The 15834-nt window shown below is 40.0% G+C and overlaps 2 protein-coding genes across 4 annotated transcripts in view; both read left to right on the top strand.

The window, feature by feature from the left end:
- zcchc7 (zinc finger, CCHC domain containing 7) overlaps nucleotides 1-2354 on the top strand; it is a 55659-nt gene extending 53305 nt beyond the window's left edge. For all 3 annotated transcript variants that reach the window (XM_086156889.1, XM_086156891.1, XM_086156890.1), the window contains exon 10: nucleotides 653-2354. In XM_086156889.1, coding sequence (XP_086013015.1) covers nucleotides 653-1242 — 590 coding nt within the window. In that variant the 3' untranslated portion in view covers nucleotides 1243-2354. The remainder of the gene's footprint in view (nucleotides 1-652) is intronic.
- A 786-nt stretch (nucleotides 2355-3140) lies between these two features.
- On the top strand, nucleotides 3141-15762 carry pgm2 (phosphoglucomutase 2). The gene is made up of 13 exons (XM_086156888.1): nucleotides 3141-3316; nucleotides 4618-4785; nucleotides 6907-7098; nucleotides 7438-7521; nucleotides 9588-9781; nucleotides 9916-10105; nucleotides 10191-10288; nucleotides 10447-10627; nucleotides 11988-12081; nucleotides 12936-13065; nucleotides 13932-14124; nucleotides 14980-15113; nucleotides 15220-15762. Exons 1-13 carry the CDS (start codon nucleotides 3242-3244, stop codon nucleotides 15320-15322), a joined length of 1836 nt encoding a protein of 611 aa, XP_086013014.1. The 5' UTR covers nucleotides 3141-3241; the 3' UTR covers nucleotides 15323-15762.
- The last annotated feature ends 72 nt before the right edge of the window (nucleotides 15763-15834 follow it).

Below are 15834 nucleotides of genomic sequence, written 5' to 3'. Positions count from 1 at the left end.
TTAAGCTCCGACTGGTGGAAAATCCAATGACTCTTTTATGGGTTCTCCAGAAAGGCGTAGATGTTGCCACCCTCCGAGTCCTCGGGTATACCGTAGATTCAGATAAGGACAGGCTTGTAGATATCTCTGTGTCATTCTTGATCTACCAGTTCAGCCTCCATAGTAGCCTGGCGCTGCGAGAGCTGCTGCACGAGTGTTGTCATTGCCTGCATCACCGTTTCTGCTTCATCAATTCGGGTCTCAGCTTCCTCTAGTCTGTTATTTGTCCTGTGTAGCTCTTGCTTCACCTCTGCAAATTGCTGTCTTTTCTGTAGCCTTGCAGTTTGCTCAATATGCTACGTAGGCTAGCCTCATCTTGATGTTGCATGTTGGGGAGCCACTTCGGCTAGCATCACTTTGCGGTGTCCGTTCGTCAATGTTTCCTGTTGTAGCCATACTCTTTGTTACTCCTTGTGTTGACCCTGTTTTACATCTCATATAAATACACCCTCTTGGAAATCATACGTGTAATTATCGCTGTTCGACTCAAGCTTGTTAATCTCTACCGTGACCCGGAAGTCCCATCTCTCAGGTACATATTGTAATGGTTTTCAAAGATAAAAATGTATCTTCACAAACCTCTTTATTTTCCTTTTTTTTTTTTAAATTCTAGATCTCAAGAAAAATGGCCTTTTCTCAAGCACCTTGCAGACCCCTCTCACTCCAGGGCCACCGAGGAAAAGGCAAAAAGTAAGCCATGATAGAACTAACCAACATACGCACCGCAACAACTACAAATCCAGCCCCAGTCATATCTTTTTCAGCGAAGACAATGACTCCAGGGCTGTGAAACCCCATCTAAATAAGTACAAGAAACAGGGAAACTTGACTGCAGCGCAACAATGGAAACCCAAGAGGCCGGTGCCAGCCTCGCGTGAGCAGCCCCCCCCTCCAAAACTCATTCTGGATGAAGCGGATGATTTTCCCCGAGGGGGGAGCAGAGAAGGCAGCGCTGACAAGAAGACCAAGAGGAGGAGGAGAAAGAAATTGAAGCACCTTTCCTCCGAGGAACACCAAGATGGCAGACCAGATGGGCCCTGCTGGGCCAAATCAGCGGGAAACAAGGAAACGAAGAGTGAGATAGGAGAGAAAAGGAGGAGGATAAGACCCTGCCGTAGGATCCCAGGCAAAAAACTTGATGCTGAGATGTACCCGGCCGATGAAAACTTGTTTATCATAAAACAACGAAAAAGAAAAAGATAGCAATTTCGGAGAAATCACCTTACATAATGATGTGCCGAACATTGTTTCCATCTCAGTGCTCCCTGCAGAAGACTTGATGTTACCATTGCTGCTCAAAGGACACATCGTGTTTCACGCCGTCTTTGCATCAGTGTGTATTGATGGTTTGCATCGTTGCGTATTATTTCAATTCCTTGAGATGTAAGCGTTACCTCTTCATCTCTGTAATGAACAGTAGATAACATAAGTTCACCATGTTATGTAATCCTCATTTTCAGTCGATCCGTTCATATTATTAATCACCGGACATTTTGATGGTTACATCATGAGACCACCTCTGCTCATTTTGGAGTGCTGTTAACAATGCCTCCACTCTGAACGCCTCTGAACTTGTTGCTGCTGTTGAACATTGGAACCAAAGTGAAGTGATGTATTTTTTTCCCCCGAAAATACTTAGTTTGGTACTAATTTATATTTTGTTTAAATATATGATTGTATTGTAAAAGACATTCACACACTTGATACGCATCTTACTTTTTTTTTTCCTTTTGGTGTGATTTGTAAAAAAAACACATGGCTAAAGAGTATCAAGTTTTAGAGTAAAGATGTAGAGTAAAGCTACACGTGGTATTTATATTGCAAATAGAAAATAAGATGAAATCTAATGTCAATTATGAGCACAGAATACTCTGGTGTCCAATGTGAATCTACTCCTCAGTTCTTTTAGTTATTTTGTTTGGATGAAGAGTCACATGGGTTATCTAGTTGTCTAGTTTTACAGAACAATTCTAAATTTGAATTCAAAATTTAATGATCACACACCAAATTGCATTGACAGCTCTCTCATTTTTGTTGCGGGATCATTAAAATAAATTTGGATCAGTAGGCGTTTTTTTTTAATTTTTTTTATTTGTCATGGATGATATTCAATGTATGCTCCACAATTATGGAAACATCAGCCTCATATCATATGTTTAAAAAAAAATATGCCTCTCAGATGTGTCAAAATAATCACTGCTCAAGAACTGCAAAACTGTTATATGTACCGAACACGGTTGAACCCTATCGGTGAAATTAAATGAGCAAACTGGAAGAAACGGCTGTAACTAAAGAAAATAAAACATTAAAATACACCTGATTTGATTCCCTTTGGTTGCCTAGCAGCGACAGGATTAGAATAAACCAGCGCTAAGGGGATGAAATACAGTGTTTGTATATAAACATGAAATTAATCGGTGTGATAAAAGAGAATACAGTGAATTAGATTGGATGGAAGAGGTTGATTTGCTGTGGCGACCCCTGAAGGGAGCAGTCAAAAGGAAAAGAATGTATGAATTTGTGTGTGTGTGTGAGGGTGTGTGCGTATATATATATATATATATATATATATATATACATACGTATATACATACATACATACATAAATGCATGCATGCATACAGACATACATACAGACAGACATACATACATACATACATACATACATATATATATATAAATATATATATATATTGTGTGTGCGTTTTATATTTTACTTCATTTTTCAAGAAAGCAGAAATTACTAGACAAGTTTTTAAGCACTGGGCACTGAGGAACATGAAGACATGAAGTCCTTAAATGCATCTCCATGGATGGCTACCACATCATTGTCGCTGTGATAAAGGGTTTCCACTTTGCTGTCACAAAGTGGAAACACTATCTGAGATTTGTTAAATATCCCCTATTTGTTAAATATCTACGATCTATGGACTGTTGAACTGTGATTTAAACTGTTAACGTTTAATTAATTTAAAAAAAAAAAGGAAGGCGAAAAACCTCGGTCATCCTCGGAATAACCACTCATTATTCCCACATTTTGTGGGGACACTTGAACGCATCTCGTGACTCAACCTCGCGATACGTCACAAGGCCCCGCCTTGTCCGTGAGCAGGGAAATGTCCACTCATTCCCACCCAGCGTCAACCGCGTTTCATCCCGGACTTTCCACGCAGCAGCTCCCGAACCCGCACGGAGACCTGACATGGACGACGGTTCGTCCACGACCGGTGACGCCGAGTTGGACCAGGCTATCAGGCTGTGGCTTCGAGATGATAAGGTGGGATGACAACTACCCGCCTAGCTTCTTCCTCCAGCTCTACCGTGTTAGGACTGCGAGGGAATGTCAGTGCACTGTTATTACGGTTATTTAAAACGCCATTACAATATCACACATTTTTTTGTGTTTTCGGAAAAAAAGTCACAAATGACTGTATGACGTGACCCACTCGTCTCTCTTATTAAATATTGCGTTTATTAAAACACATTATTAAATGTGTGACATAAAAAAATGAAATTGCGCATTGTTTAATATGAAAAAATGCAACTTTTCATTTCCAGTGGTCATACTTAGCAGGTTGATTAGCGGAGCCATGTACGCAGGCGTACACGAACAAGAATTCAATTCAACACTTATTGAAGATAAGTTTTTTTTTTAAAATCCGTGATCTATTACATGTGGTTGAAGGGAAGCAGTCGAGCACGGAAAAGTACTTTATCACCACTTAGCCATGTTGTTTCCCCTTTGCCGTTTTTTTTGGAGCTCATCTGGTGGCAGTTTCTGTCACCTTATCTAAGTGAGTGGAGTGAGTGAAGGCCCAGACCACAAGATATTGTAAGTTTTTATTGTCAGACAAACATCAGGATCTTTTTAAATCATTTAGAGAGAAAGCGAAAGAGAGTGGCTTTTGAACAAGAGACCAAAATCCAACTTCCCCTTACTCAAGAATTGCATGGCACGAATTGCATGGACAGTGAAAGTTAGTTGAGACAGCTCTTTTAGCAAGACATGAAATAGTTGCCGTTACTCTTTATGTTATATTTATGATGGCTGTAACTGCCAGTAAACTGTTGCAACTTAACGTGACATCTCTGTGTAAGATTATTGTTCATGCTGTTTGACATCAACTGGAAAATGTAGATACTAATCAGTCGGTATTTGAAATAGGAAATCTTCTTAAAACGTACACACACTCAAATGACATTAACATGCGTTGAACCACCTGACTGGCATAAAGGGAGTCATTCATGACACTAAATAGACATGGGATGTCAGTTATCAGGTCACAATGGAAGACGTGTCCGGATTTATTATTCTTTATTAGTCTTAAGACCAGCTCCTAACTCCCTCGCGCCCCCTCATTTTTTTCTCCAACAATTGAGTAGTAATGAACGTGAGCATTTGTTGCTATAACTGCAATAACTATAGTGTTTTATGATGCGTTTTCTCTAACTTACATGTGGATGTTTTTCTGTAAGGACATTATGATTTTCTTCTCAACTATGCTGTTTAAGTAGGATTTATGTTTTCGTATTTTATAATGTGCACATGTACATTTATTTATTTTTCGCCTCTCTCAGAACCCAAAGACAGTGTCCATGGTGCAGAAGCTGGTGAAGGACGGCGCTGTGGATGCTCTGAAGAAATGTTTCTCCTCCAGGATGGAGTTTGGTACAGCTGGTCTGAGGGCAGCCATGGGCCCCGGCACATCCTGCATGAATGACCTCACTATCATCCAGACCACACAGGTGTGTAAATCGATAAGATTACCGCAAACACATCAAGTAACCTGGATGCAAAGGTTGCACTTCATTGGTGTTGTGTGAAGCAGCAGAGAGGCTCAAACCGATTATAACCGGCTGAATAGTTAACATGCCACCATCTTGTTTCCCAGCCTTTTGTCACTTGCATGTTATCAATGTTATGTGTTGAAAGACCTCATGGCAATTTTGGAGAAGCAAAGCAAAGCTTTCTTAGTTTGCTGCATGGAGGCAAATGAAATGAGCATTTCATTTTCTTTTGGTTATTAGTCACTGTCAAAGTATTTCTGGAAAGCTGTTATATAAGACTTAACCAGTGCACCGTGACACAGTAAGTCAAAAAGGATGACCAAATGCACTATTACTGAAAAGCATTCCGTAGTATGAAATCAATTGATTTGTGATCACAAAACGTGACAGTGTTTGGTCAGTTATGTCCAACCGACTTATAAATGACTATGGTTCATTCGTCTGCATTCAGGAGAAAAAAAGATTAAAGGTTTATTAAAATAATTGCCAAAACTTACATGTAATTTAACAAAAGCAATTGTTTTGATAATTTTTGATGGTTTTTTTTAAACAGATACTTTGGCAATCGGTAAAAAAAAAAAACAGAGTTAAATGATATCTATTTTACCGCTGACCTTTGCTGGGCTGCATTAATTATGGCATAGAACCTGACGTAGTGTTTTGTCCTGTAATACAGACAACAACAAAAAAGATGTACATATGTTAAGAAAGCAAAGAACTTGCTTCACTTGTCAAGAGCAAAAAAACAAAACATTTAACTTTAGTTTTCTGTGATATATTCATCAAGTGAATCAAACCGAATCAGGAGTTGGACATATCCGAATCCAAGTATTTCATTTATACAAAATACTACTTTTAACTCTTGCTTAATCAGAGAAAATCCTATATATTTCAATTTCTGATTATTTTAGTCCAAGGGCTTGTCTGGTCATCAAGATGCCTGGCCACACTGCTTTTTAATGTTAAGGAATACTATGTTCTCTGGCCTGTAACTGCCAATGGTTGCAGTTTAACTATATTTTATCAAACAACTATTTTCCAAAACACAAAGAGCTCTAACGTGTATAGATGGGATTTTCTGATAATGTGATAAGTTATAGTGTCCCTAGTGAAATATATTGTGAGGCTGCCAAAGCAACCTTAAGCTGCACATGATGTTGGTAGGCTGGCTGAGTTTAGTTTTAAATTATGTTGTTTTTTTTTTATACATACTATATTTTGGCAGCACTTACTTTGAACGAGGAATGTCAGTACTTAAGAGAATATTTTAATAACCCAGATACTAGAGAGAATAACTACTGTAATTGATTTATCTATGAGTTTACAGAAGTTGTGCTAAAAATATTGTGTTATACTTAGCGGTATTTCCATAAACGTTTTTTGATATTCAAATCCAGTGCTCCAGCGCAGCCCTTTTGTCCAAATTCAGTATTCAACGATGTAGATTCTATTTCCACTACTGAGGCCAAAACTAGGACAGCTTGTTAACCGGTCACTTTCCTGCAGCCATTCCTCTAATTCAGAACAACAAAAGGTCTTTTCACAATTGGGAATACTTTCCAGCAGCCGATTTCCGTATGTAAATATGGCCCTTTATTGGGGTTGGATCTACTCACGCTGAGGCGGAAATACCAGTTCTAAAATGAGGTGCAATCAAATGCCTTGAATCTGAAATAGACTTTTCTTGGTACCTATCGCAAGAACCTTATATTAAAAATATTGACAGTATTGGCAAATTGGGCACTTTGTAAGGACAAAAACAGGAACAGAAAACAATGGATGTTATAGTTTAACTTGCAGACCCTTATTTATAGTTTTATTCCTCAGAGGCCCTTTTTAAGATGAGCAATAACAAGTAATGTTTTTTTTAAAAAAGAGCGAGCTGTTATGCAATCGGTCATAACGCGCATTTCCAACTGCCTAGGTTATCTCATAGATTATTTGTCACACACATTGAAAAACACACACTGTGATTTTATCCGAGAAGTTTTGGTAATGAGCATATTTCTGTGTTAAGATCAGCAATGTCCTGAAATTTAGCATTTGTCATCAAACTTTATATTCTTACCTAACTAACAGGGTTTCTGCTGCTACTTGGAAAAGAGCTTTGGCGACCTGAAGGAACGAGGGGTAGTGATCGGATACGATGCAAGAGCACATCCTCCCAGCGGGGGCAGCAGCAAGGGCTTCGCTCAGCTGGCTGCAGCTGTTTTTATCAGCAGAGGAGTGCCTGTCCACCTCTTCTCAGACATCACTCCAACTCCCTTTGTGGTAATAACCCAGACATCTGCTGTTTCCTGTAAATGCTTTGGTGAACACACAAAAAACTGAAACTTTTTTCATAATTGATCTATGACAAGATTCCAAGTCCTGTCATTGCAGGGCACCATTTCAGGTACGAGGGCAGAAACCAGAGGGCGAATTCCATTCAAAGAGCACACTTATCAACTACATGTCGCCTATTTCACTTACTGTTTATATATTACATGGACAGATCCATAGGAATTTTTGTCTGTACAACACTGTCAAAAACAATCAAAAGTTCTTTTAAATATGACAGTACCTTTGTTCCAGTCTATTTCAAATACGATTGGCATCTCTCTCTTGTAGCCTTTTGCTGTTTCCCACCTGGGCCTGTGTGCTGGTATTATGGTGACGGCTTCTCATAACCCCAAACAGGACAATGGATATAAGGTAACTACTTAACATTTTAAATATGTCAAATGTGTGATCATTCAGTTTTCCTTAGACAGTTCACAGGGTTCCTGTGCATCCTGTGAAACAGGTGAACATTTTTGCTTTGGTGGAAAACAAATGGAAAATACTTCCCTTGCAAACTCATAATAACAGTTACAGTTAGGCACAGAAATGTTGTGGACAGTGACAAATTTTTGTTAATTTAGCTGTTCACAAAAACATATTCAGGATACAATTATTTAATCTATATGGGCTTAAAGTACAGACTCTCAGCTGTAATTTGAGAGCATTCACATCCACATTCGAGCAAAGGTATAGGAATTACAGCTCTTTGATATGAAGCCACCTCTTTTTCAAGGGACCAAAAGTAATTGGACAATTGACTCAGAAGGCTGCAAAATAATAAGGCTGCATAGGCTCTTCCCTCTGTATCATGTCATCAATACGCAGTTAAAAGGTCTGGAGCTGATTCCAGGTTTGGCATTTGCATTTGGAAGTTGTTGCTGTACACACACAACATCCTGTCAAAGGAGATCTCAATGTTGAAACAGACCATCCTGAGGCTGATAAAAAAGGAAATCCATCAGAGAGGTAGCAGAAATGTTAGGAGTTGTCAAATCAACAGTTTGGTACATTCTGACAAAAAAAGAGTGCACTGGTGAGCTTTGGAACTCAAAAAGGCCTGGATGTCCACGGAAGACAACAGGGGTGGATGATCACAGAATCCTTTCCATGGTGAAGGAAAACCCCTTCACAACATCCACACAAGCGGAGAACACTCTCCTGGAAGTAGGTGAGAAGACTTTTTGAGAGTAAATACAAAGGATTCACCACAAGGTGCAAACAGTTAATTAGCCTCAAAAATAGAAAGGCCAGGATTGACTTCGCCAAAAAAAAACACCTGAAGAAGCCAGCCCAGGTCTGGAACAGTATTCTTTGGACAGATGAGACTAAGATCAACCTGTACCAGAATGATGGGAAGAAGAAAGTTTGGAGAAGAATTGGAACAGCTCATGATCCAAAGCACACCACATCTTCTGTAAAGCATGGTGGAGACAGTGTGATGGCATGGGCATGCATTACTTCCAATGCCAATTGGTCACTTGTGTTTATTGATGATGTGACAAAAGACAGAAGCAGCCGGGTGAATTCTGAAGTGTATAGGGATATACTTTCTGCTCAGATTTAGCCAAATGCAGCGAAGTTGATTGGACGGCTCTTCACAGTACAGATGGACAATGTCCCTAAACATACTGCAAAAGCAACCCAGGAGTTTTTTAAAGCAGAGGAGTGGAATATCAATAACCAGATCTCAACCCAATTGAGCATGCATTTCACTTGCTCAAGACAAAACTTAAGCCAGAAAGACCCACCAATAAGCAACACCCAATGACAGCTGCAGTAAAGGCCTGGCAAAGCATCACAAAGGAGGAAATCCCCTGTTTGGTGACGTCTATGAGTTCCAGACTTCAGCCGTCATTGCCTGCAAAGGATTCTCAAAAAAGATTGAAAAGCAACATTTTACTTTGGGTTATGTTTATTTGTCCAAATACTTTTGAGCCCCCTGAAATGAAGAGTGTTTGTATAAAAATAGCTACAATTCCTATGTGTTTAATCATATATTTTTGTTTAACCCTTTGAATTAATCCTTAAAGTCTGCACTTCAATTTCATTGTAGTTGTGTCATTTCAAATCCAACGTGATGTCATACAGTTCTCAAATCATGAAGATTCTGTTACTGTCCAAATGTTTCTGGGCCTAACTGTATCTGAGCATTTTATTAAGGATCAAAATAGCATCTATATGCCAATAATGCTAAATTATACCAGCTGGCTTTCATCCTGAAGACATTTCTCAAAGTTTCTGCCTTGTATATTTACAAATTCTCTTCAATAAAGACAAACTCCAGGTTCTTGATTTGCTTTGGGAATAATTATAGACTGTACAAAAATAATCGATGGCTTCATCCTCAGTTAAGATCGACCTGTCAGCCATTCCAGTGAATCCTCTTGGCAGTTGAAGTTCAATCCACGGCAGTAGGTCTGTCTCCGTCTGTGTTTCAGGTCTACTGGGAGAACGGGGCCCAAATAGTGCCCCCTCATGACAAAGGCATCTCCATGGCCATCGAGGAAAATCTGGGGCCTTGGGCCAAATCCTGGAACACAGAGGAGGCCATGAAGAGCCCTCTGCTCAAAAACCCCTACAAGGACATCCACACAGAATACTTCAAGGCAATCCAAAAACACTGTCATCACCGGTACGACATAGAGAAACTACCTTTTGAGCAGTGCATGCAACTTAGCACTAGTAGGTTTTAATACAGTTACGCATATACTTAAAAAAAGAGAACAATTGTGTGATATGTGTGTTTCTTTATTTCTGCCATTGCAGGGAAATTAACAGCAGTTCAGATGTAAAAATTGTACATACATCTGTGCACGGTGTCGGCCACACATTCGTCCAGTCTGCCTTCAGGGCCTTTGGCCTTCACCCTCCATATGCTGTCGAGGAACAGAAAGATCCAGATCCCGAATTTCCCACCGTCAAATATCCCAATCCTGAGGAGGGGGAAGGAGTCCTGGTACACTCTGAATAGAAACGCAACAAATGTGCCGACATAATGAATTTAATACAAACAATGTAACGTGTTGGTGTATGTGTTGCAGACATTGTCCTTTGCCCTGGCAGATGTTGAGGGGGCCACTGTGGTTTTGGCAAACGATCCAGATGCTGATCGTTTGGCCATTGCTGAGAAGCAGGAGAGGTGTGTCTTTGCATACATTTAATATATAAGGTCAAGAATACCAGTACCAAACCCCATTGTACCTGCAAAGAGGCTAATAGCCATCTTAAAAATGACTGTTTAATTTGACATAAACTCTTTGGCTCTTCCTTCCGCTCTCTCTCTTTCTTGATGGTCAGTGGATGTTGGCGAGTGTTTAGTGGCAATGAGCTGGGAGCTTTGCTGGGCTGGTGGATGTTCTACTGCTGGAAACAGAAGAACACTGATGCCACAGACGTGAAAAACCTCTACATGCTGTCCAGCACCGTTTCTTCAAAGATTCTGCGAGCCATTGCACTCAAGGAAGGCTTCCACTTTGAGGTAACACAAACTGGGACAGGGCTGAGGTTTATCGCTGCAAGATGAAAATTGTGAGCCGTAAAGAATTAAAACCACATTGTACAGAAGAGACAAAAACAATGAAATTCTTTAATTTCCTGGCTAGTCTGACAGATGGTACAATTAACCATCTGAGCCCAGATTTTATAGAGGATTAAAAGGATTCAAGTATTCAAAGCACTTATTGTCATATGCACAGGTAGGAAACTGGTCTCCATGTACAATGAAATTCTTACTTTGCTGTCCGCAGTGAATACAGGATAGTGTAATATGGTTGTGTAACGTCAGCAACAAGTGTGGGGTGGGTGTGGGTGTGGTTCCTTGAGGGTAGCGGCAGCTCTCCTCGGGGACTCTGCTGTGGGCATTTTAGGGTGATTGACTCCTGGTGATCTTCACCCCGGTCTTCACCACTTGCCTCAGGCGGTCGCATCTAAAGCATTGGCGCTGCAGTACCATGCTATGATGCGGCTGGTTAAGATGCTCTCAGCAATGCAGCTCTTAGGCTCTTAGGGAAAAGGCCACACTTCCTTTAGCCTCCTCAGAACATTCAGCCACTGTAGAGCCTTCTCAACAGGCTGCATGGTGTTTAGTGACCAGGTGAGGCCCTCACTGATATGGAGGCCCAGGTATTTTTACCCTCTCTACTTTAAGCTCCTGGATGAACAGTGGCCAATGAGATCTCTTCTCCATCCTCATATCCACTATCATCTCATTGTCCTGTTCATATTGAAGGTCAACTTGGCTGTTTTTGCCTCCCCCAATAATTCCTCCTACCACTGCAATGTCGTCAGCACACTTTAGGATGATAAAATGATTAAATGAATTGATTTATACTTCTTTCAGTCCACATGTTTTCTGTACGTTGTCATTATTGACTCAAGTAACGCGTTAAAATTCGATTTGGAAAGGGTTTAATCCTTGCTAATATGAGGCTTTTAACTAATATTACAACTAAGATTTGCAGCTTTGCTGGTTTTGCATCTCTGCAGGATGTCAGTCATTTTTTCACCTTGAAGCTAAAATGAAGAGAGTAGGCCACTCAGTGCCTGTCACATACATTATTCATATCGAACATACTGCAAATTCATGGAAAGGAGAATAGGTCCCAAGGAGCTGCAGTAGCACATTCCTGGATCTAGATCCAAATCCTAAATTGTATCCATTTCAATTTTATCCATTTCTACTGCTGGGGATACTGGTGTCCTCTACTTTAAAAAAGTGACTGTCTCACCACATAGGTTTCCCTAACTACATGACCGCAAGTTAGGTACACAATAAGAGGTCAAATAATTTGGCCTTTTTCCTCTTTTAAAAAAAGGTCTGCCATTTCTGTTTTGGATAGGAAACACTGACAGGATTCAAGTGGATGGGGAACAGAGCAAGAGAGCTTTTGGATCAGAGCAAGACTGTTCTGTTTGCCTTTGAGGAGGCCATAGGTACGCACACACACTGGCAGACACAGGAAAACACACATGCACACACACACACACACACACACATTCACACATACACTGATGTTCTCTACTCACAGGGTCAACATATAGCTGTCCTGATAAATTTCTTTTTGGCATTGCATCATGAGGGTTTTAATGGCATCCATCATGATCCAACTTAGCTCCATGTCAGGAGCTAAGTTGTTTTGACCTGGCTTGAGGTATTCCTGTGATGTAAATTTGTCTGGGATCAGCTGACGGTCAGGGTCAAATTCCTTTCAAAGAGTTGGCTAAATTATTACCCATGCTTGGAATATCTTACGAGTTGAAATGTATTCATCGAAATGCAATTTGGCTTAGATTGACCATACTACTTATAGATATTTTTATTAGTCAATTTCGACATGCACATGACTTATTGAATCCGATGGAGAGGTATTTCAGTCCAAGTTAAACATGTTTACTGGCATACAATACTGAAGCTTCCCCTGAAATGAAATGAAATGGGATTCATCCTCACTAACAGTTTAATTTTTCTTCGGAAATAAACTATACATAGTTTGCTCAAATAGTCATTGTAATGGATCCCGCATCCATTCTTTTGTTTTGGCCCCACTGTGAACTTTTAACTAGTCATCTTTATGGCCTTAATAATGCATTTATAACCCATCATCATTTAATATTTCCATGGTCAAACGAGGGCAACAGATCATAAGAAACAGGCCATAAAAATAACCGACGAAGGTGTACTTGTGTCATTACTGAAGCTGGTTCTTAAGTCCATAAGTGCATGTGTTTGCGGGGGGGGGGATGTTTTTGCGCACGTGTGTGTGCATGTGTGTGCATTGTGTTTGCAGGCTACATGTGTAGTCCCTCTGTACTGGACAAGGATGGTGTGAGCGCTGCAGCCATTGCAGGAGAAATGATTTCCTATCTGAACACCAAAAATACAAGCCTTTCTCAGCAGCTCGTGTCCATCTTTGATGAGTAAGACCAACTTTTATCTGCAAACACAGACACAACTCTTACTCTTACTTACATAGACACACACTCATACACACAGTATATCTCCATTTCGTAATCCAATAAGTTTAGCTTTCAAACATCTTTAGACACACTTCGGCAAATATGTTTGGCTCCGCTTACATAGTAATGTAAGGTGCAGAAATAATGCTGTACTATTAAAAAGATAAAAAATATTGTTTTTGCTTTCATCAATGAAGCGACTGCAGATGGATGTTTGCCTGTATAGCTAATGACATTCGATATTTGCAACTGAAATCCCTTACTTGGAACAAAATGCCTATGATGAAAAAAAGAAAAGAAAAATGGCGAAAAATTAGCTTATTTATTGATTCGTCGTCTGTACCATGTTTTTGTTGTCTGAATATGAATTCAGTAACAAAATGCAAACTTAATCATAAAAATGAAAAAATCATCCCTTGTTAAATCTACTCTAAGCATTAGCAGGCAGCAGTAGCTACTAGTTTCTACTCACCCCGGCTCGTCCTAAAACGCAAACAGATACTTGCAGGGTTCATTATCAAGCTGTACAATTAATGCATGTGCAATTGAAACCTGCTTCTCTATATCGATAAGAAATACAGATTTATAATATGGTAGATTTTTTGATAAATTGTGGATGTGGAATGAAAGCGTACTGTCCAGTGTTACACATTTATGAGACTTTGAAATAAACCTTTGAAAGTCTTGTCTTTGCTCGTGTTGAATCTGATGCGTTTACATGACGTGGATCTCAGGGTCTCCTAAGAACTGACGTGTATCATCCCTCCTCAAGAAGTAAGTTAATTTTTCAGTTGTAGACGGTAATATCCTCCCCTCTACATTCCCAGATACGGCTACCACATCAGCAAGAACTCGTACTTCATCTGCCACGACCAGGAGGTGATCCGCAGCCTCTTTGAACGTTTGCGCAACTACAGTGGCAAGAAGGACTCATACCCAACGGAATGCGGCCGCTTCTCCATCTCTGCTGTCCGTGACCTGACCACCGGTTATGACAGCAATCAGCCAAATAAGAAGGCTGTATGTATCAACAGATGCACCAAGACATTGTCTTTAATGCATTTTATATGCACATCATGAACTATATTTGCTGCTCTAGATATCAGCTGCATATAAGAAATCTTTATTGCAAATAGAGAGGTACAGAAACATCCTAGGCTGCAATAGGAAACATCTATAATCTTTTTAAACTGATAAATGGCCATCTGCATCATGTTGTTATTGAAGAATTTGTCATAGTGAACAGAGACGTAAGCTATAATAACATTTTGACTAAATTATGTAGTAAATGAAAAAGACCCAAGTGCGGTACAGGGATGCAGTGGTTAGCGCTTGCACCTCAAGGTTGCTAGTTTGATTCTGACGGGAGGCCTTTCAGTGTGGGGTTTGCGTGTTTTCCCCATGTCTGCGTGGGTTTCCTCTTGTCTAGGTTCTCCAGTTTCCTCCCACAGTCCAAAAACTTACATTAGATTCATTCAAGACACTCAATTGCTCAGGCATGTGAATGTGTGCATGTCTCTATATGTGGCCCTGGGATCAGCTGGCGAACCCCGCCTCGTGCCCGATGACAGCTGAACTATCTTAGTGCAGGATAAGCAATGTAGATGAATGAATGAATGAATGAATTAGTAAACTGAACATCCAATTAAATCTCCCAATAATCAAAACTACTGGAGCAATCTAGCTAAACCTTGATATTAAATTTCCTGTTTAATTTTGAAAAAATAAAAATACTGATGTATTTTAGTTATTATGTCAAGATTAACCAAAATATGAAAATAAGTAATGAAACACAATATTTTGCAATATGTTGTCCTTAACAGGATTCAAATGTTACATTTTTACATCCATACATCTCCCTGTCCTTGTACTCAGATTCTTCCCACGTCCAGTTCCAGTCAGATGATCACCTTCACCTTCTCCAACGGGGGCGTGGCCACCATGAGGACCAGTGGAACCGAACCAAAGATAAAATACTACACCGAGTTATGCGCCGCTCCCGGTAACAGGTAGATCACCATCACCTGACGTGCTTCTGACGAGCCAAAAAGAACAAGTCGCGGTCATGTTAATGTAATTTCTTCAGTAACTCATTGAGTTTTCCTCTCTTAACAGTGATCTGACGCACCTGAAGAGCGAACTGGATGGCCTGGTCGATGCCATAGTTGAAAATTTCTTCGAACCACAGAAAAACAAGCTGCAGCCCAAGCCGGAGTAGAACCAATGCATTCGGGCACAAAACCCTGGGCAGGAATTTTTCAGACCAGCTTTTCAAATTATGTCTTACTTTTCAGAGAAGTCTTCATCAACCACAGCTTACATTATATTTTCTGATTTTTTTTGGCAGTTAAACAGCTGTCAGATTACTACACCACACCTTTACACATCTATGAATGTGTGAAATGTGTTTTGGGTTGGTTTTTTTTTGGCTTCAGTGCCAAATCTACACCCTGGAGTTACAGAGCATCATGCCACATGTTCTGGGGTCAGTTTACATCCAAACCAGAGATCTTAAGGTGAACACTGAGATGAGTGAGAAGAATGTCACCTTATATGAATCAGGCAGGACAATTTCACATTTCACACATTTCACACTGCAAAGCCAACTACATGAAGAGCTGCTTTACATTGTTAATAAAAAAAAATTGCTGAAACCGATGTCAGTACTAACATATAATGGATTTTCTGTATAGCTGTTATACTTTGGTTGTATAAAAAAACAGCCTTTTT

This window comes from Fistularia commersonii, chromosome 12 (assembly GCF_037954325.1).
Source record: "Fistularia commersonii isolate RoL2024-O1a breed Wild chromosome 12, RoL_Fcom_v1.0, whole genome shotgun sequence".
In the NCBI taxonomy this organism is placed as follows: Eukaryota; Metazoa; Chordata; class Actinopteri; order Syngnathiformes; family Fistulariidae; genus Fistularia; species Fistularia commersonii.
The sequence above is the reverse complement of the archived record's forward strand: the minus strand, read 5'-3'. Positions and strand labels throughout refer to the sequence as shown.